Raw genomic sequence first — 19,740 nt, 5'->3', positions numbered from 1 at the left:
GGCCGATCCAAACCAGACAGTTATTGATGTGCACAGAACAGACTCGATGACTGCAGTGTAAAACAGGATCAGCAGCTCCTGAGGCAGGTTGTGCTTCCTAAGCTGGCGCAGGAAGTACATCCTCTGCTGGGCCTTCTTGATGATTTTATTGATGTTGGGTTCCCACTTCAGGTTCCTGGAGATTGTGGATCCCAGAAACCTGAATGATTCCACAGCTAACACAGTACTGTTGAGTATTTATTTATTTTTATTTTTATTTATTTTTTTTATTTGACCTTTATTTAACCAGGAAAGTCCCATTGAGATTAAAAGCCTCTTTTTCGAGGGAGTCCTGGCCAAGAGGCAGCAACAAATAACATATATACACTCACAATATTACACTCACAACATATAAACAGAAATTAAAATTATAAAAAAACAGTTACAAGTAAATTAAAATTCATAAAAAACATCTACAAGTAAAAGAAGTGGTCTGAAATGCTCTCATCGTAGATTTAAAAAGCGTTCAAAGAAATCATTTCGGTTAATTTAAAATCTTTTTGCAGCCAGTTCCATGTGGTGGGAGCAGAGTGGACAAATGCCCTTTTTCCTGATTCAGTGCGGGCCAATGGAACTAACAAAAGCATCTGATTGTTTGAGCGCAGACTGTAAGAAGCAACACTTTTCTCTGTGATTAAATTACAAATATATGATGGCAGTAGCCCAAGCATGGCCTTATAAATAAAAGTGCACCAATGTCCCAGCCTCCTGCTGGACAAAGAGGGCCAACCCACTCGAGAATACAATTCACAGTGATGGGTCAGGGCTCTACAGTTCGTGATAAACCTCAGAGAAGCATGGTAAACAGCATCAATCTTACATAGACATTTAGCTGAGGCATTCATATAAATCAAATCTCCATAATCTAAACTGGATAAAAACGTTGCAGTGACAAGCCGCTTTTTCACCTCAAAAGAGAAACAAAATTTGTGCCTGAAGAAGAAGCCCAATTTAAGTTTCAATTTCTTCACAAGATTGTCAATGTGGGGTTTGAAGGAAAGGGAATCATCAATCAAGACACCAAGATATTTATAGATATGAACCACCTCTATGACATTTCCCTCAAGAGTGGACACTGTAGGGACAGTTTGAGGTACTTTCTTAGAGTTTGAAAACAACATTTGTTTAGTTTTTTCAGTGTTGAGGACTAATTTTAGTTGCAGGAGTGTGTGCTGGACTGCATCAAAAGCTTCATGCAGAGATTCAACAGCTCTAGCAGGAGTTGATCCAAAACAGTAAATAATTGTGTCATCTGCATAAAAATGCATGTTAGCATCTGACACGTTTGTTCCCAAATCATTAATGTACATAATGAACAAGAGGGGTCCTAATATTGAACCCTGTGGCACGCCCTTGTGGACACTCACAAATTCAGAACACGGACCATCGTATTTAATACACTGAGTCCTGTCACTCAAATAATCTGTGAACCAGGAAACTACATGATTTGACAAACCCAAGCAAGAGGGGGTATGGTGAGGGGGTGAAGTGCTGGGGGGCTCCTCCTGGAGTCCACTGTCATCTTCACGGTTTTAAGCGTGTTCAGCTCTAGGTTGTTGAGACCGCACCACAGGGCCAGCTGTTCAACCTCCCGCCTATATGCAGACTCATCATTATCCTGGATGAGGCTGATGACTGATGTGTCGTCTGCAAATTTTAGGATTTTAACAGATGGGTCTCCTGAGGTGCAGTCCTTAGTGTAGAGGGAGGAGAGCAGTGGGAAGAGCACACATCCCTGGGGTGCACCAGTGCTGACTGACCGGGTACTGGATGTTATTTCACCCAGCCTCACCTGCTGCTTCCTGTCCATCAGGAAGTTTTTGATCCACTGACGGGTGGAGGCAGGCACAGTGAGCTGGATGAGTTTGGTGAGGAGAACTTCTGGGATGATGGTGTTGAACGCCGAGCTGAAGTCCACAAACAGCATCCTTGCATAGGTCCCTGGGGAGTCGAGGTATTGCAGGATATAGTGCAGCCCCATGTTGACAGCATCATCCACTGACCTGTTAGCCCTGTAGGCAAACTGCATGGGGTCCAGCCTGTGATGTCCTTTAGATGGGTCAACGCCAGTCTTTCGAAGGATTTTATGACCACAGACGTCAGGGCGACGGGCCGGTAGTCATTCAGTCCAGTGATGCAGTGTTCCTTAGGGACTGGGATGATGCAAAGAGGCAATGTATTCCTTATGCACACTCTGCAGGAACAAGCACCGTCTACATCCAAGAACACAAACCTGTCAGCCCAATTCCATAATATAGTCACACAACGCTGACAAACAGAGCAGCAAGGAGACAGGTCAGCCCATGCACACATACTGTTTGATGTACACACCTAGATGGAAAGTGAGGAGTTTGAAATCGTTTAGGAAAAAGGCAGGTGAAACATAAATCAGGTGCAATGTCATTTGTCTATCTCCTAAGACTCCATGATGCAAGAAAACACTGTCGTTTTCTAAAGTTGGCATTAAAACTTTTGCTTGCTGCCCACGTGGATGTGGCACAGAGAGAGACGTAGTTCAGCCAGACAGTTAATTAGAGCCACAGATCTTTTTCACTGAAGCGTGTCTATGTAGCATGACCCTGCACAGTGGGGACTAGATGCTGGTGAAAAACAAACATGATTAATGATGGGTCTTTTATAGATTATGACCGTTGACATGTAATGTTTCAAATCAGAGAAAGGTGGTAAATGCTCCTCGAACAGAAAAACATCAGAGAAGGTTTCAGCATTAACAAACTGGACACTATTTTAAGTCTGGATTTCCAGCTGACCAGTGGGTGGCAGTGTTGTCCAGCCGCCACACCTGTTAATGATTCGGGCCACAGATTGCTCTGCCTGCAGCTGCTGCCAATGTTCTTCATTAAGTGAGACCTGATAAGAAGGAGACCCGGGACGAGCAGAGGTCACACTCGAGTTCAGTCAGTCCTTCAGATCACTCCTACCGCAGCTTCTGAGGAGGACAGGCGTCGCGTGTCTACTGACAGCCATGGCTCTTGGATGCTTTTTGTGGTAAGTTTTATTAGCACCATGAGTTTCTGAGCACTTTTTGCTCCAATTGTGCTTAAAAATAGGGACTTTAATTAGATGTCTGTGCTTTACTGGCTTCTCTTGCAGGATTTCAGGGATTTGCTTTTTGCTGTTTAATGGCAATGTTGGTTTACCAGCCATGAAAGGTGATGACTCTCCTTAATTACCACATTAGGCCTCAGGAATATCTGTTTAATCTTTAATTGATAATCCTGCAGGGTATGGATATCCGTACAATACTGACTCAAAAAACATGGGTGACTATGTGGAAGATGAGGCGCTTATGTCCTATGACTGGCAGCCTTCCGATGGCCAGCCGAGTGCCGCTGCTTACACAAGCTACAACAAGCCTGCAGCTCTATGGGAGCCGATCTCGGTCGCAACTCAACAAACTGTGCCTAGTGCTCCTGCAGTAGAGAGCTTTGTTAATAGTGAGTCAAGGGACTGGAGCCTGGAAAACCCCAACTCGCCACTCATGTTTCCTTTAAGCCACAACTACAAGCCCAGTAACCCAGCAGGGCCTCAGCCAGGCCCCAACACTGACTCCAGTACACAAGGCGGGGGCTCCCAATATGTTCCCCATCTCGTCTATGAGGAAGTCTGGCAGTATCCCTCAGAAAATGCGGCGCAGTCCCCAAGTGATGGTGTCTCTAATACTGCAGGAGGGGCCGGTCAAGCTGGCTATACAAGCACAGGGTCTTCTACTGAATATTCCTCAGAGCCCTCTTACCAAATGTACCCGAGTAATGCAGGAGCTCAACAGGTCGCTTCATCTGCGACGGGAAGCTCAGCCCCTGCTCAAATGAGTTACCAACCACAACCAGTCGCCAGCCCAAAGGAAGAAGTTCCAGTGGGAGTGAGTGAACCTATTCTCCGTCCTCCTCCACCACCATCCTACATTATCAAGTACAAAGATGGCTTTGTGAGAGTCCGTCACCTCTTAAACAAATCCAGATACTCTCCAGGATTAGCCTCTGGGCCGGCAGTAAGACCAGCGCCTTCAAGGAGACAGGCGGCTGCCCCTGTGGCTGTGAAGAACCCTCAAAGGTATATCCTCCACTTCAACATGATGTCTCTTTAATGCTTGTAAAAATATGCCTAATCATTGCGTTTCCTTCCAGAACACGCATACATGGATAGTGTCCACAAAAGGTAAATGTTCTGATTTTAACATTAAAAATCTCAACGTGAAAGCTCCAATGACTAACCCCTGCCTTCTTGGTTGCAGAACGACCTGTGCTCCAGAAAATAAACTTTTTTAAAGTTCAACAATTTGTTGTGTGCTTCAATGTGACTTAATAACCAACCTCAAGCTGTATTTGCCTACAACACAATTGCTTATGCTTAATGGTAGATAAGCAAAATGACAGAACCAAACAAAATGGTGCAACTTTAGTGGTACATTTCTTATGGGTGTCCTTTGGGTCAAATGCAGGTTTTTGAAATGGCACTGTGGCTGTTAGTTGAGTCTTTTACCTTGGCATTGAAATCCTTGTTTCCCAAATCAGTGTTAAAACAAATTGGAGGTGCCCTGTCAGTCATATGTACAAATCTACTCGAACTTTGTCACCAGTTTATAAGTTATTTTATTCCATTTTAACATCTTTAAATCTGCAAAAGTCGACCACAGCAGAAATGTGCTCATGACTTAAAAATCTGCGTTACTAATGTAAAGACTCCCTGCTGCACAACTTTTGCATAAAGAAATTCACTTCAACACTGATCAGAGGAAATGAAATGACCGGGGGTGTGTCTCTTACCAGATGAAGTCCGTGCAGTGGCTGCAGAACGTCGGCTGCTTGAAAAACCTCGCGGTGAATTTGTGGTTTTTCACCTCGTGCACGTTTTTCTGGCGCAAGGCACCTTTGCGGGCGAACCGGTTTCCGACCCCTGCGGAGTCACTGTAGTGTAAAAGGTGGTCAGCCATGATGGAAAAGAAAAAAGGAGGGCAAACTCCGCAGCCCTTGCCGCTGTCCCGACAGATGAGTGGAGGTGCTGGTTGTGTCCTCGCAGCTCCGGAGGGAGGAGTGGCGCTGTTCCTCAGTCCGCGCACTCACCTGCTCTGCAGCTCAGCGCGTCTCTTCCATACACTGTGACGCGGGGCCAGTCCGCCTTCACGTGCTGTGGGAAATTCTCACTTCAACAGGGAGCTTTTGGAGATCGTCAAACTGACCACCAGGACGATCTATATATATCATAGATGCTCAAGTAGGGGGGCGGAGCATTTAACTATAGAATGAAACACTTAACTTACAAGGCATTAATGGTCTGACTTATCTTTAATCCTCAAGTTGACTTGCTCTGGCAAAGGCCTTTAACAGAACCAAACCTGGAAATATAGACTTAAAGAGGAAAGGGCTTAAGATAAAAAGTTGTGGGACACTTCACCTGAGGAAATGCAGAAGGTTGTCCGTAGCTTCCTTTGAATCCAAGTTTGAAACATTTTTATCATACCCCCAAATCTGATTTTACAACTGTAATGGTCATTAAATTTTAGTTTTCACGTCTTATTTTGAAGCACTCTACATTTATTTCAGTCATTTTTAAGCGTCTTTTGAAAGAAACCTAATCTTGTCCTCAGACATGTTTATTTGTTACAGCATCACATTGTAAAAATACAGGGAAGTGTGTGTGAATATATAACATACACTTTCACTACAGGCAGTATTGTATATATCTTATTCGTGTTATGTATAGGGAAATGTTGAAATAAATGTATGCATATAAGCATTAGTAGATTGTTCTAAGCATATATACTTGTATGAATATACAAATCTATTATACATGTTTGGTTTATATTCAAACACTATAGAACAACCACAATGTTATTTTACTGAAGAGCTAACTTCCAAAACACGACAAATTACAACAAACACAGCGAAAGAAAAAAATACGAGGAGCACTTGAAGGCGACATATTTCTCCATCCTCTGCTGATTATACCACAAACAGCGTTTGTTCGCCACCCAGTGGAATTAATATACGCTGCAGGTTTTGATGAAGCTGAGAATCATGTCTCAGCAAAAACAAAATGTTTTCCATCCTGACTGAGTCTGTGTTTTAGTTAAAATAGCGACGTGATGAGAGCAGAGGCTTTAAATTGAATAAATACTGTAACACTCTTTATCTTTTGGTCTCATAAAATATCTTGTATTAAAACGAGTTCAGAAATACAGAAAACTAGCAAACAAAACAAGTGAAATGCAAAGAAATAGTTTCAATATGTGATATAACGTGGCATCAGATAGTGTTCAGACTTTCTGTACACTATTATGTTGCACATTTCAAAGTAAATTAATATAAATGTCATTTTATCCTATATATGATCGGTCGAAATGGACGGATATCTTCTATGAAATGCCATAATGAAAACAGTGTTTGAAGATCTGCTCTTGTCTCCTCAGACCAGAGAATCTTTGGTTCCTCCTGCTTCCAGTCGTTTTAAAATCCTGTTTGGTGAACTTCAATCCAGTTTATACGTCTAATACTCAAAGTGGCTTCCATCACCACTCAGCCATAAAGTTTCACCGTTTTAAAGTTGAATGAATATATTGATCAAATAGACCTGTTTTTAATGCGGGTATTTTGTTATAACAGTGGGTAAACACAGGTTCTGTTGAGTCTATACAAATTAAAAAAGACGATGAATGTGACTGACAGGGAACGGGAATCCGGGGTATGCCGTTTCTATGGCAACGGGCACGCGCCGCTCAATCGCGGAAGACGGAAGTGACGCAAAGTGATGAGGAAGTTTCGAACCGTTTTGAGCGCTGAAATCACAACTGGATGTAAGTGGCTCTTTATCCCGTTTTGTTATCTCTTCACTGTCATTGTGTGTTCGGCACGTCGCTGCTGACACGCTGACGTCACACGAAGCCCGTGAGAGGAAGTTCCCCGGTGCTAGCCCAGGGTGTTACAGAGAGCTTTAGCTCGGCTAACAACACGCTAACCTTTAAATGGTGTCTAGCTAGTTTGTTGTCATCGCTAGTAGTGATCATCGGGTTGTCATGTCATTCTCACATCACGTGACACGATGCTGCTGTGTTTGACACAACAAGGTCTTAGGCTCTAGTGAGTAAATCAGCTGAAGCACTAGCTAGCTAACGTTCGCTGTATTTGTCAACAGAGTAGGAGTACTAGTTTCCTTATTAGCCGTGACAACAACTTCTTCATCCCCCTCAGGACACGATGAGCAAACGTGAGGACTCGTGGGAGACGCTGGACGCTGAGTTTGACCATTTTCTGCTGGACATGAAGCCTCATGTCCAGAATCATCCCAACAGGAGAGGTGAGGTTTCACTTCATCACACTTCTCCTCCATTAACAGCATCCAAACACCTCTGCTGTGGGTGGCTTCACGTCTCTGTTTTTGTACCTTTTGAGCGGTTTCAAGCTCAGGAATCAAGCCAAGCAAACCTATGTGATGTGTTGAATCACCTGTCATAATCATTTGTGTTGTCCCCCATCTCTTCTACTGTTCTCAGCACGCCACCAGTGTGCCGCATGGATAAAGAAGCTGTGTGACCCGGCCACGTGTGCTTCAGGCCTGATCGGCCATAAGAACCGGAACATGTACGCCCGCCTGCTTCTTCACATGCTCAAAAGAGGGGTCCTGGAGGCGCCTTTCGTCAGCAAACCAGAGCCCGGCAGCCTCAAGACGCTCCCCACCTACATGGTGAGGATGGCTTCTACAGCAAACACTCAATAAACCTGTATAACCATCTAGTAGTGCAACAATGTTCCCGGTTTCGAGACACTTTTGCGCCCGATGTTGGAGTTTAGTGCACTTCAAAGATTCTATCAAAACAAAGGCAACACATGCAATGTCCACGACGTGACAAAAACAACGTTGTAGCTTTGATCGAATCTTATGCAGTTGAAACCCAGTAGCTGCCATCGTAATTGATTGCACATACAGATGATATAATTTAATCTAATCCTCATCTACTGCTTTTGAATCTCTATTTCTAGTCCATCTACTTTGATGAGCCACTGACGAGTGGATCCGCGCAGCAGAGCAATGCAGGTCTGCCTGACTGGGTGACGGGAGAGCTGAGCGGCTTTACTGATGACAGTTTGAGCGTTGGCCTCCTTAAGGACAGAGCCAGTTCCACACCTGTCGGAACTCATCACAGGTACTTTTCCTCTGACCATCATCTTGCTCAAATAAACACAGGTTTGGCTTGAAAATCCCCCTAAATAAAACAAACAAAATCGTTTGTTTTCATGTAATTATAGATTTGATTGTGTTTTAAAGGCACTGCAACATCTTTTTACAGAGTAGTAGCAAATATTATAGGTAGGACACTTTGGTCTTTACTGTGGGGAGTCATAGCTGTGGCACTCAGACTTCCCATATTATTGCAATTGCAAACTTTTGATCCTGCATATTGATTGTCGGACTTGCTGATCATACTCCCAGTGTAGCTAAAAAAAATGTCTCTCTCATCACCAAACCAAATTGTGTTATTACTTTTTCCATGCCATGCTCAGTAGAACCTGTTTTGTGTGCAAATCTCAGGAGATCAGCAGTTTCAGAATTAGTCAAACCAGTCTGTGAAATTATCACAGTGAAAGTCAGAGATTATACCTTTTCCCTGTTCTGGTGTTTGATGTGAACCTGAACTGAAGCTTGTGTCATGTTGAGTCTTGTCTAGAGCAGATATTAGTTGGTACTCAAATGCAAGTTGACACAATATTCCTAGGATTTTTCCCTCTCCTAACATTGTGAGATAGGCATGTTTAGGGGACTGATATTTCTACGTTTGTGCAAAATGGTGCATATATAAATAAATCTGGATCTAAATTAATTCTAATAATTATGTCATAGCAAAGAAAAGATTCAAAAGAGGACGCTCTTCTTGTTCCAGCTTGTTATAAACATCTCTGATGATGTATAGTCAGATGCTGCAAAGAGCACATTTGATATTTATCTAAGCATTCTGTTTAAGAAGTTCTTTTACCAGACTGAAAATGTAGAGTTATAAAGCTGGATGCACACAGCTTTTCGTGACTGATCGCCCGTCATATTTGCTCAGCAGCACTGTCGGAGAAGCTGAAGACATTGCCAAGTACTTGCATCAGTCTGCCCTGGCTGTCCATACAGACTTTTCAAAGAGAGGTACTTCAAAAACAGCATGAGAGGACGAGGAATCTCTCATATTCTCGTTCCATCTTTCTGTTCCTGTCCTCGTTGCACTTTCCCAGTCGCTGAACCTGAGGAGAGAGGGAAGCATAGTATATAGAGTCTGGTAGCTCATTAGCATTCTGTGTTTTTCTTTGATTGTTTGCCGTCTATTCTCGCAAGAACATTAGCTATAAATGCACAATACTTAAATATATGTATTTTGAAATTTGAATGGTCTGACTGAATGACTGAAAAAATCACAATGAACTCAGGCCCTTGTGTAAGTACATAAATATTTACACAATGTTTTTGAATGTGATGCTTTAAATCATCAGTGATCCCTCTTTGCTCAGGGATATTTGCTCTGACTGCAGGCACTTAAGGAATTTGACAAAATGATGTTAGTAATGGCTCCAGGATTTTTATTCCAATTAAGAAATGGAAAATCAGAGCCCAGTGGCTTGATATGCTCATTAGCATAAAAAAGAGAGCTAGTAACGAGTCTAATATCCACTGTGGCACAGTGAGAGAAATGGTACAGGCCCCTTGCTGCCATATTTTATTACAGTAAACTGTAATTGTTAAAGGGTCATAGAGTATTTGATCCTTTGAAATTGATAATTAGGACTTGTCTGTAAATATTTGTCACAGTTGTTTTGAGATTTTACATTTGCAGCCAAACAGACAAATTGGACTGCGTTTAATTTGTCAGCAGTGATACTCAATCACTTGTTTTTTTAAATACAGGGGCAATGGAATTATGCTAAAATGCCCAAGAGACTCACAGTATTAGTGGTTTATGGATGATTGTTATTTTATACAATTGGTCAAATCATTCCAGATCTAAATGAGAGTTTTCATGCTGGTTTGTTTGTAACAGAAACCCACTGAAATGTCATGTCTCTTGGATCCTAATTAATTAATATTATGAGAACAATTTCTCTGTGCCCTTTATTAATGGTGATATGACCAGTCCTCACAAGAAGTTCAGACTTCAGTACTCCATTATTTGCCTCAATTGTGATCCGAGATTCAGGAAATGTTTTCCATAGGTTGAATGTGTGACCATATCAGCATGAAGAATTGTATAAAGATCTTTGACTTTGGCTAAAGTACGATGAGTTGACACAGAATGACCCATATGTTTTCATCGGTTCATTGAATTTAACACAGGCTGTTATTTTTCAATAGATTTGACTTTATATGACCTGATCAAACTTGTTAATGTCCACCAGTGAGGCGTTGTTAAATGAATAGTGACCAGTTTGCGTCACCAAAAAGCTGAGAATCAAAAGCTTGAGCTGTTTGCGTAATTCTATAGCTTCATGTGTGGCCACCTTCTATAAGGCACAGCCATTCTCTCTACTGTAGAGGATGGGGATAGAGAGGTTTTGTGGGGAGCAGACTGCTGAGTACCATAGTGTCTGATTGGAATAAGACCATGAAAGACACTCAGATCACAGGCTAACGTCCTGATGGAGAAAATTATTCAGGCCAAGGGTCTTTTAATGTGTCTCTCTCATTTAGATAAGATTAAATAGAAGGAGCTTGTCTGACTCCCTCCCTATGATGTGGCAATGTTTGATCTCGGTCTCACTCACCATTAGACAGGTGATGGGCAGGGATTCTTTTTCGCTCGTAAAAAGCTGTTAGAGCCAATTCAAGTTTCAACATCTGAAGGAACAGCTGGGTAGGTTTTCTGTTTCTTTTCTCTTTTTTTTTCACACAGAAGGGGAAGCGTTGTGATGTGTTTATGTGCGTTAACGGACGCGCCATTAAAACCTTCATTAGTCCAAAATGCACTGAGTAAAGTCCCCTATGCATTCCACTGCTGCTGCTCGGCTCTTCCTAATTTAGCCACAAGATGGAGCCACTGCTTTGTGTATAGCACTCACTGAGGCGGAGGAATTCTGTGGGAAAGCAAATGCAGCCGGTGGGGGTCAAAGGATCATAGAAAACAGCTTTGGTGATTAGTCCACATGTACAATCCGTCTTCTAATGTCAACTGGAGTTCAAGGTAGAGACACCCTGATACAGACGTGAGGGGGAAATGACATGTGTGGTTGGTTTTGACATGTTAACTTGGTAATCAGCTCCGTGAGGGTCAGGTTCACTGCTAAAGTATAGTTGGAGAGCATTCAGTTCTCTCTTTATCTCTCTATTTTGGCTCTACTCTCCATCTCCTTTGGTCTCTTTAAGGCCCCTTTTCTGTTCTTATCTTCCTCTTGTCTCTCTCTGACTTCTGCTTTCAATCTGTGTTTTCACATATGAAGACCTTAACCCACCCCCTTTCTACTCCCCCTCCCCTGTTTTTTCTCTCTCTGGGTAAGTGTGACAATAACAGTGCACTTGCACTTGCAGGAGTCGGCCGTTGATGCTGCTGTAAACGCCTCTAGTCTCTCCTGCCTAGGCCAGCATGTTCCCACTGATCTCCTAGCCTCCGGGTGCTGTGGGGTTGTGTTGGAGGGTGTGCAGGGGCAGGGGGATGTTTGTGTCCCAAGGTCAGGCTGCTTTCCTGAGATTGCCCGAGGCTGAGACCTGGGCCCTCTGGCTATGCACCTGGAGGTCAAGCTTGGGTATGGATGTCAGGACGCTTTAATCAGCCAAGCTACAGCTTCTGAGGCTTGACATGGTGTTCTCATCTTTGTGTGTGTGTGTTCTTGTGTGTGTTTGTGTGTGTGTGTGCGAGCGCATGCTCGTGCAAGTGCCTGTGTGCGGCTCTGGCCAGACTTACCACTGCTTTGATCTCTGGGCCTCAGACTCCAGACACATCTGATTCAATTATCCTCATCCACCTGTTGACTTAGAGGCCCAAGATTGTGAAACTTGGCCCCCCTGTCCAGGTTTCACAGCTGCATGTGTTTGTGCATGCAGGTGTGTGTGTGCCTGTGTGTGCATGCGTGCACAAACCCACTACTATGTGATTTGCAAGTTTTGATTTGAATTAGTTATAGATAAGTGAAAACAATCAGTATTAGTATTTTCCTCTGATCATTTTTTAATCTAAGTTGTGTAAGGACATCTGAGCTGATGAATTGTGACTGTTGCCACCCTCACATTGTAATTGGTGTGAAAAAAACAAGTTTAATGGGTTGCAGGGTAGTACATTCATTTGAACCGTTTAAAACAACTTGGGCCATGTTACTGAGAGACTTCCACAACCTGACATGTGCTAAATGTGATTGTGACATTATTATTAAGGTTTGTAGAAAAGTCTGTGCAGCTTCAAGAGTAGACATTGTAAGTCTTAAGGCAGTGCACTGCATGTTCCTCATTGAATTAAACATGAACAAATCAACCAGGTTCAAAAGAGCCTGGCTGTCAATAAGAAACGAAAGCACAGAAAACGTGCGGACAGTTCAACGTTACAATGAAAGTAACAACTTACACAAAAATCTCTTCTAATAAACGGTCTCAGAAATTAACCTATTTGAAATTAATAAAGTGTAAACCTTTGTAAATATACAGGTTGCTCATAATGGAGTGTGCTACATTCAGAGGCAGTCATCACACACTTGTAATGAAATGAGAACAAATTTGTGTTCGATGACACAAATCACTCAGGTGGCTCCTGCTGGTATCTGCTTGCTAAGATAATTTCCTGATTTATATTCAGCAGTAACCCCACAACGCCAGTGCTTTCCTTCATGAAACAAAAAAAGGTACGCCTATAGGCTTCGAACTGAACGTAATGTGATGTCTTAATTAAAAGACCGATTTCTTTCTCAATTGTTGTCGTACATCTTTCTGTCGTCTTCATATCCTCTTTATGTAATTAGCATTAGTGGGTCATTAGTGCCTTGTGTGTCTGCTCGTAATGAGACTGCCCTGTGTGTTAGAGAGAGAAAGGGGAAAGTGAAGTGTGAATGAGAAATGTGTGTTTGTGCATGTTTGCCAACGACTATAAGCAGTTCCCTTGCTAGGCAGCTTGTACAAACCATGATGGACATAATGAGGGACAATGAGATGAGTTGAACGATTATAAAAAGATTGAACAAGCCATGTACTGGTGCCATGTGGGCTGCACATGGAAACAGGCTGATGTATAGCTGCCACGTTTATTGTTCAGATGGGATGAAATGCAGACCACAAACCATGCAACCGATGCCAGATGTTGATCTGTGCAAATAGCAAGGCACTCTGCCTACGCAAGTACAATAATATGCAAACAAAGAGACAAGAACAGACTCTAGAGACACATGTATACTGTAGGATAACCTCTTACTGCTTTATCTCTTCCAGGAGAATGCTGTATGAGGAGAAGATCCCATCACAACCCGTGGCCTCCAGTCCAATCAAACAGTCACCAAGACACGACGCCAGAAGGGTTAGTTCATCACTTCCTTTGCATACTTGTCTAGAGATTCATCAAGAAGGTTTTTCTCTTTTTTTTTTATGTTATAAGATTGCTGCAAGGAAGCCGTAATGATACAGTGGAATATTAAAAGCAACCTGCTGATGCAAATAAAAACAGTAGCCACAAAGTCCTTCCTTCTTCTGTAGTGCCGACCAATTTGGAAATTCCTGCTCTAGTTTCCCCATGAAGTCAGAGGAAACTCCCAGAACTCATCACTTGCATGTTCAAGGAACAAAAATAGCTAATGATTGTGGTTACAACACAATGTTTCAGTTACACATCAACTGCCAGTTTATTAGGCACACCGAGCTAAAACTGATGCATTACAGCGCAACAACGAATTACATTTTGTTGAAGCTGGTTAGTGTCGAGAAAAATATGGAGAAATATATGTTCAGGGACTTTTTCATATCAAAGATTGTGTGCGAATCTACTCTGGGCATTAGATAGTACATTTCTCATGAACAAACACACATAGTGGCTAATTTATTAGGCATCTGTGTATCCAATCCAGCTGCCCTGCCAAGGCATCCATCTGTACAGAGCTCATTATGCTCTGTGTTTTTGTGTTTGGATTATTTTTATAAATAGTATAAAGGTGGTGGTTTACTGTACTGCATTTTATTGCGTGGTGTTTCTCATATACTGCCCCCTTATGTATGCGACTGGAAGATACAACTTCTCTCAATATCATGCAGTCCAGTACAACACCACCTCTATACACATCAGTAACAGATTTACAACGACGTCACCAAAATCCAAACATCATGAACTCTGTATTGACTCAGCAGGGCGGCTGGATAAGATAATACAGGTGTCTGATAAAGTAGGCGTGTGTTTTCGTTGTCAGAACTGCTTTGACATCTGTGACTAAAAGCCTTTGAGGTCATTCATTTTAAAATGTTTGCTGTGATACAGAGACTGTGACAACTCTGAACAGCCGCATTCTTTTCATTCCAAGATATTGAAATGAAACGTTTACTGTGTTTGTTCGAGAGTGAGGCTCCAGGACCTTAATGCCTATTTAATCAGATGTGGGCATTCAATCCTGAGCCTTTCCACTCAGCCATTTCTCTGTATCAGTGCGGTTCCACTGAGGAACACCCAAGGTCCACACTCTACCAGATCCTAATCAAATTCAACAACATCTCTCCTTTCCGTATCGCTCGCTTGACTTTATTAAATATTTCCCCCCATCTCCAACCTCTCTGCCCAACTTCGACTTAGGTAAACTGACCTTAGATCAACAGAACCCCTGGAAGCATTCGTATCATACTGTATAAAACAAATCCGGAGGCCCGTTGTAATGAAAGGGCCGTGGGGGAAAACAAGAATGACAAGCGCTGTATCTGCGTATGACCCTCTTGTGGAATTTACTGCGTGACGGAAATGATGTGGAACTGCCAAACATCTGGAGTGCTGCTTCGGAGAGGGAGGGGAGTGGAGGAGCAAAGGGTGGAGAAATGGAGATAACGAGGGAGTCGAGCGCTCTTTGTATGGGAGGAGAACACATGTGGGTGTATGTATATTTGTAAGCTTTTGAAGAGCCTTTTTGTCGTTGCCAGGAGAGGAATTATATTTTGTCAAAATAATAACCTCCATCACTGTCTGTTGTTCTCTCCCTCAGGCCAAAATGCCAATCAAAGCACCGTCAGAAATATTTTAAATTCCCTCCTCTAATTTCTATCACCCCTCCCTCTGCTTCCATTTTGTTTCTGCTGCTTTACGCGTTCTTTTCCTCCCCACTTTTTCCTCCTCAGGTGGATGGGGGGCTGAAAGCGGAAATGTCTCCCGATGACAGTGACCTGGAGGCTCGTCTCAACAGCTGGAACCTGGGGGTGAGTCCAGGGGCATGCCTTGAGCTTCTGGGTTAAATACAGCTGTCAACACGCTGCAGCTCATCTGCAGTGACGGCGACTGAATGCCTGATCTCACGTGTAAATCAAATCAATAGTGCATTGATGTTGAGTTGGCTGTATTGCTTACACACTGAACGCAGGGGAAAATATCCTTTTCACCCATGTCCTCTTGGAACCACTTCCCAGAGGCAGCTCAGTGCGATTGTGGGACGTGAGGGTTGGATGATGAGGGGTTGTGTAAACTGAGAATTTGAAGATGCATCTGTCTGGAGTGCACCGGGCCAGGGCTCGATAAGCACTGTTCCCTCATGTCTTTTATTCTCTTATATATTCGCTATCTCCTCACCCGCATGACCCAGAGTCTCTCTTTTTCTCTTTCGTTTTCTTGTCACCTCTGTCATTCCCCCCTCACATTCTTACACACAGTTTCTTTTATTTCTTAATTTTTTACAGAGCGGCTCATCTCTTTTGGCTTTTCCGACTCTTTCTCCGTTTCTCTCTGTTCTGCCATTCGCCACATCTCCGTCCATGCAGCTCCTCTCTGACTTTCATCGTTGCTCTCCCTCTCCCTTTCAAGAAGAGGGTAATCTGAGGTCTCCATCAGCAGACGTGAAGCCGTGCACTACTCTGCTTTGCACTCCTGTGTTGAGAAGCTGATAAGATGCATTGCTTGGCAACGCTCCCCCCAAGCCTGCATCTTTCAAATCAACAGATGTTCCTTCACACAACCACACAAACTCTCTCTCACACACACACAAACCCCCTTCAAGTTTACAGAAGTTTCATAGATGCACTACTTCAAAGCGCCCATCTCCTGCAAAATTTCAGCACAACCGAGTGTCGCTGTGTCTAGCACATCTTTAGCTTTGCCTCAGATGTTCGGCTGCAGTCTGCACCAGTTTGTTCATCTCACCTCCAATGTAAGACGGTGTCAGCATGTAGGTCGTACTGGACAGTAAACAGCAGATAGCCTGAGACTCAGATAAGAGTTCCTTTAAGATACACAAAACCTGAGTCAGCTGGACTACCACTGGCTTCATCCTTCATTTCATCTATTAAATAATTTGAATATGTTGGAGTCAATAGAATAAGGCACAGTATACACTGACCTGCCTGTAAAGAGGAAAAACAAAAAAGCCTTCAGACGAGAAATCATTGCATAAAATCTTGACCTATTTCTTCACATCAACTTCAATTTAATGATAGTCCCCTCCGATTGGCCATCCATTGTCTGTGGTTAGTTGGGTGTGCTTGCCGCTTGCTCAACACTAGTCCGAAACTAGGAAGTCATCAATCACAGCTCGTTTGTTTAGCTTGAGAGTCCGGCCTTGTGATGTGGAGTGTTGTTGCTCTTCTGCGTACATCCATCCATCCACGTCAGGCTCCAATGACACAGGATGCCGAGCCAGCTGTGAGACTGGACAAACAAGAGCGCGCATGTGTGTGTACGTCTGTGTGGGCATGCAGCAGATGAACAGGCACACACACAGACACACATAGGGGCAGGGGTGTACTCGGGTGCCCAAGTTTAGTATCACACCGTGCCAGTATTACACCACAGCATTTAGTCTACATGTCTTCCTTACCCTGTGGGCTGTGCTCAATCAAATCCGATGACCGGCTGTCTGTGGGTATAAAAAGAAATCCCATTCTTGTTTGCAGCCTGGGCACTAGTTGAGAAGGATATTGATTGATTCATCCCTTGGTAAATATGGATTTTTTATTTTAGCCAGCGCCAAATTTAAGTAGCGATTCATCACTCAACATGGCATCCACTACTGATGCTGCTCTGCACTGACTGTGTTCAGTGGTCTGTTCTTGTGCACACGTCTCTCTGTGTAAATGTGTTTGACAGAAAATCGGACTCTTCTGTAGTCTTCTTTTGTTGAGGGCTTACAGTATGTGGGCTAGTGCTATGTCTGGCCTGTTTGCAGCTATATCACACAGTCAGGAGGCGGACCTACTTTTACCTGTCACTGGCTCACCCTGAAGCAACAGATTGTGACCGTAACTATTTTGCTTCCTCATCTCATTGGTTGTTTCAGGTTCTCTCCTCTCCTCTTCCATTCATTCTGGATTAGCTTTGTGTGGGATGTGCCACCTCACAACATAATGTTATTCTTTTTTTCACCTCCATTGAATGAGTTCCACTCTCCTCACCCTCCTCCACTTCCACCTCATTCTCCTCCTTGTTCCCCCATGTTGAAGATATTTGCAGCAGAACTGTTGCTGGGCGTCGTCATTGCTGTCAGCTCTCCTGTTTGAAAGGTCGTGATCCTGCTCTTAGTTGGCAGCCCCTACAGACAGCCCCAGTGCATAAGAGAGACTGTGTGATACGTTTTTCACAAAAAAAAGTAATGGGGTCATAAACACATTTCAAATAGTGGAAGGAAAATAGAGGGTTGTTTTTTTCAGTTCAGTCACAGGGAGTGAGCTGTATTGATGTAATGCTGTAGAGTCAATTGAACCGTGACCCGTATTACTTTCAGGTGGTTTAGCGGCTCACTCTCTTTTCCATCTTTTGTGTTTCATATTATAATCAAAGCACATGACGTGTCAGTGTTTGGCAAGGATGTGTACACATTGGTCTTCATCTGATGGTAAACGGACCGGCGATAGCTTACAGATTAGTGGTCGCGAGTGTTGACAAAAGGACTGTGTCAGGACAGCAAAGAGGGGCTGAGAGCGGAAACAGAGACAGCCACACACACACACACACACACACACACACACACACACACACACACACACACACACACACACACACACACACACACACACACACACACACACACACACACAAACACACACAATGCATCGAACTATTCTGACCCTGTCTGTCTTTCTACACAGACGAGAGCTGACGGAAGAGAATCATGCCTCAGCCCTGGGCTCCCCATTTTGTTTATGACAAACTGAGGGGGAGGTTAGATTCTAGTGGTAGTAAGGCTTTGTTAGGAGAGGAAGATGCGAGAGGTCTAACGTTTTTTCTGTTGAATCTTCCAGATTGAAAACCCCAGGTATTTGCGAGAGAAGCCCGTTCCCTTGTCTCCGGTAAGTTGTCAGGGGCTCCCTTGAGGTTTATGTCTGCTTACGTAGACACAAGTGTTTGTCTTTGAACTTTACAATCACCCTATCCTCTAATCTCTCTCCCCTTTTATCTCTGTAGATTTTTAAGTCGAGCTTTGGGAGGAACAGCACTTTGGCTGAAGATCATGACCCACAGCTTGTTCAGAGCAATGAGGTATGCACCAAAGAGCTCTTAGCAAACCTCAACTGTACCTGAAAGTATCTTTGTGAGATAAATATCAAAATTCTTTTATAATTCTGATACCATCTCTCTGTATATCCAAAGACAATTTAAGCGCCTGCCCTTTATATCCATTTAAGTAAGCCTAGATTCCTGATACTCACTATTTAGCGGGGTGTCCTCTGGTATTCTGGGGGGGCTTAGGCCCTGTGGTGGTGGTTATGTGGGAGAGGGGGGGAATACATTTTCTCATTATCAACTGTATATGAAAACAAAAACACATAGAGGTAGTTGTTTTTCACATTACACTCAGACAGTAGCAAGAAGAAAAATTAAACGATAGGTTCACTGATGAAGTCGGTGCTATGGCCTATAGTACTTCTCCACATGTCTGTGAGTTATCACACTGTATGGCTCAGAATATAACAAGTTTTGTATGATATTCATATAGTGTGTGTGTGTGTGTGTGTATATATGTATATATATATACATTTCTCTCACCCTCCCATAGTGATATGACAATGGAAACCACATTTGGCTGCTTATATAGTCTTTCTTTGAATGCATGTCTGTAGACAGCTAACTTTCTCAGTGTCCACCAGTCTGTTGACTGAGTTATTGTATCCAGTTGATTCTTCTCACATCATTGTATTCTCTGACATTGAACATGTTTCACACTTCAGTCTTTGTGAGCTCATCATCTGTGACGAACTGAAGTATTGGCTGTTTGACATATTTTCTCTGCAGTTACATTGGCAGATGTTACCGCAGCCTTTGAACACTTTAAAGGTTGTGTAACTCTGAAAGAGTCACTGTCAACACCACTCAGACCTGGTTTTAACACCCATCCTGAGAGATCTGATCACAAGTGGTCTGCCTACAGATCCGCATGCACCCTTATGCATTCTCAGTGCGTACTTGGGGCCGATCACTCGTATCACATTCGGAGGTGGTGTGCGATGCATGTGGCCACATTATTTTTGCTGTGTGAATGCAAATGCATCTTGGGCCTCTGACATGCTACAGTTTCACAATGAATCAACAGTATTTTTAGGCTTCTCAGTGTCCATACTTAAATTTTC

General features: G+C 43.2%; 2 protein-coding genes across 5 annotated transcripts in view; both read left to right on the top strand.

Annotated features, from left to right (window-relative positions):
* The first annotated feature begins 2,941 nt into the window (after window positions 1-2,941).
* Window positions 2,942-4,338, top strand: LOC133971285 (uncharacterized). Of its 2 annotated transcripts, XM_062408573.1 has the most exons (5): window positions 2,942-3,048; window positions 3,154-3,212; window positions 3,285-4,113; window positions 4,188-4,218; window positions 4,295-4,338. In XM_062408573.1, exons 1-4 carry the CDS (start codon window positions 3,026-3,028, stop codon window positions 4,204-4,206), a joined length of 930 nt encoding a protein of 309 aa, XP_062264557.1. In that variant the 5' UTR covers window positions 2,942-3,025; the 3' UTR covers window positions 4,207-4,218; window positions 4,295-4,338. The 2 variants fall into 2 exon arrangements, with proteins under 2 accessions (XP_062264557.1, XP_062264559.1); XM_062408575.1 differs by lacking the exon at window positions 3,154-3,212 and having other exon boundaries at window positions 2,947-3,048.
* Window positions 4,339-6,789: 2,451 nt separating this feature from the next.
* Window positions 6,790-19,740, top strand: part of cep112 (centrosomal protein 112) — a 97,616-nt gene continuing 84,665 nt past the window's right edge. For 2 of the 3 annotated variants that reach the window (XM_062408746.1, XM_062408744.1), the window contains exons 1-8: window positions 6,790-6,853; window positions 7,248-7,353; window positions 7,550-7,740; window positions 8,037-8,200; window positions 13,435-13,519; window positions 15,310-15,387; window positions 18,415-18,462; window positions 18,578-18,652. In XM_062408746.1, the coding sequence (XP_062264730.1) occupies window positions 7,254-7,353; window positions 7,550-7,740; window positions 8,037-8,200; window positions 13,435-13,519; window positions 15,310-15,387; window positions 18,415-18,462; window positions 18,578-18,652 (741 nt within the window). In that variant the 5' untranslated portion in view covers window positions 6,790-6,853; window positions 7,248-7,253. Of the gene's footprint in view, window positions 6,854-6,996; window positions 7,137-7,247; window positions 7,354-7,549; window positions 7,741-8,036; window positions 8,201-13,434; window positions 13,520-15,309; window positions 15,388-18,414; window positions 18,463-18,577; window positions 18,653-19,740 lie in introns of those variants that run through there. The other variant, XM_062408745.1, reaches the window with a different exon arrangement.

Source organism: Platichthys flesus, chromosome 16, assembly GCF_949316205.1.
Source record: "Platichthys flesus chromosome 16, fPlaFle2.1, whole genome shotgun sequence".
Taxonomy (NCBI): Eukaryota; Metazoa; Chordata; class Actinopteri; order Pleuronectiformes; family Pleuronectidae; genus Platichthys; species Platichthys flesus.
Note: the sequence above shows the minus strand (reverse complement) of the source record. Positions and strands in the feature narration are given on the sequence as shown.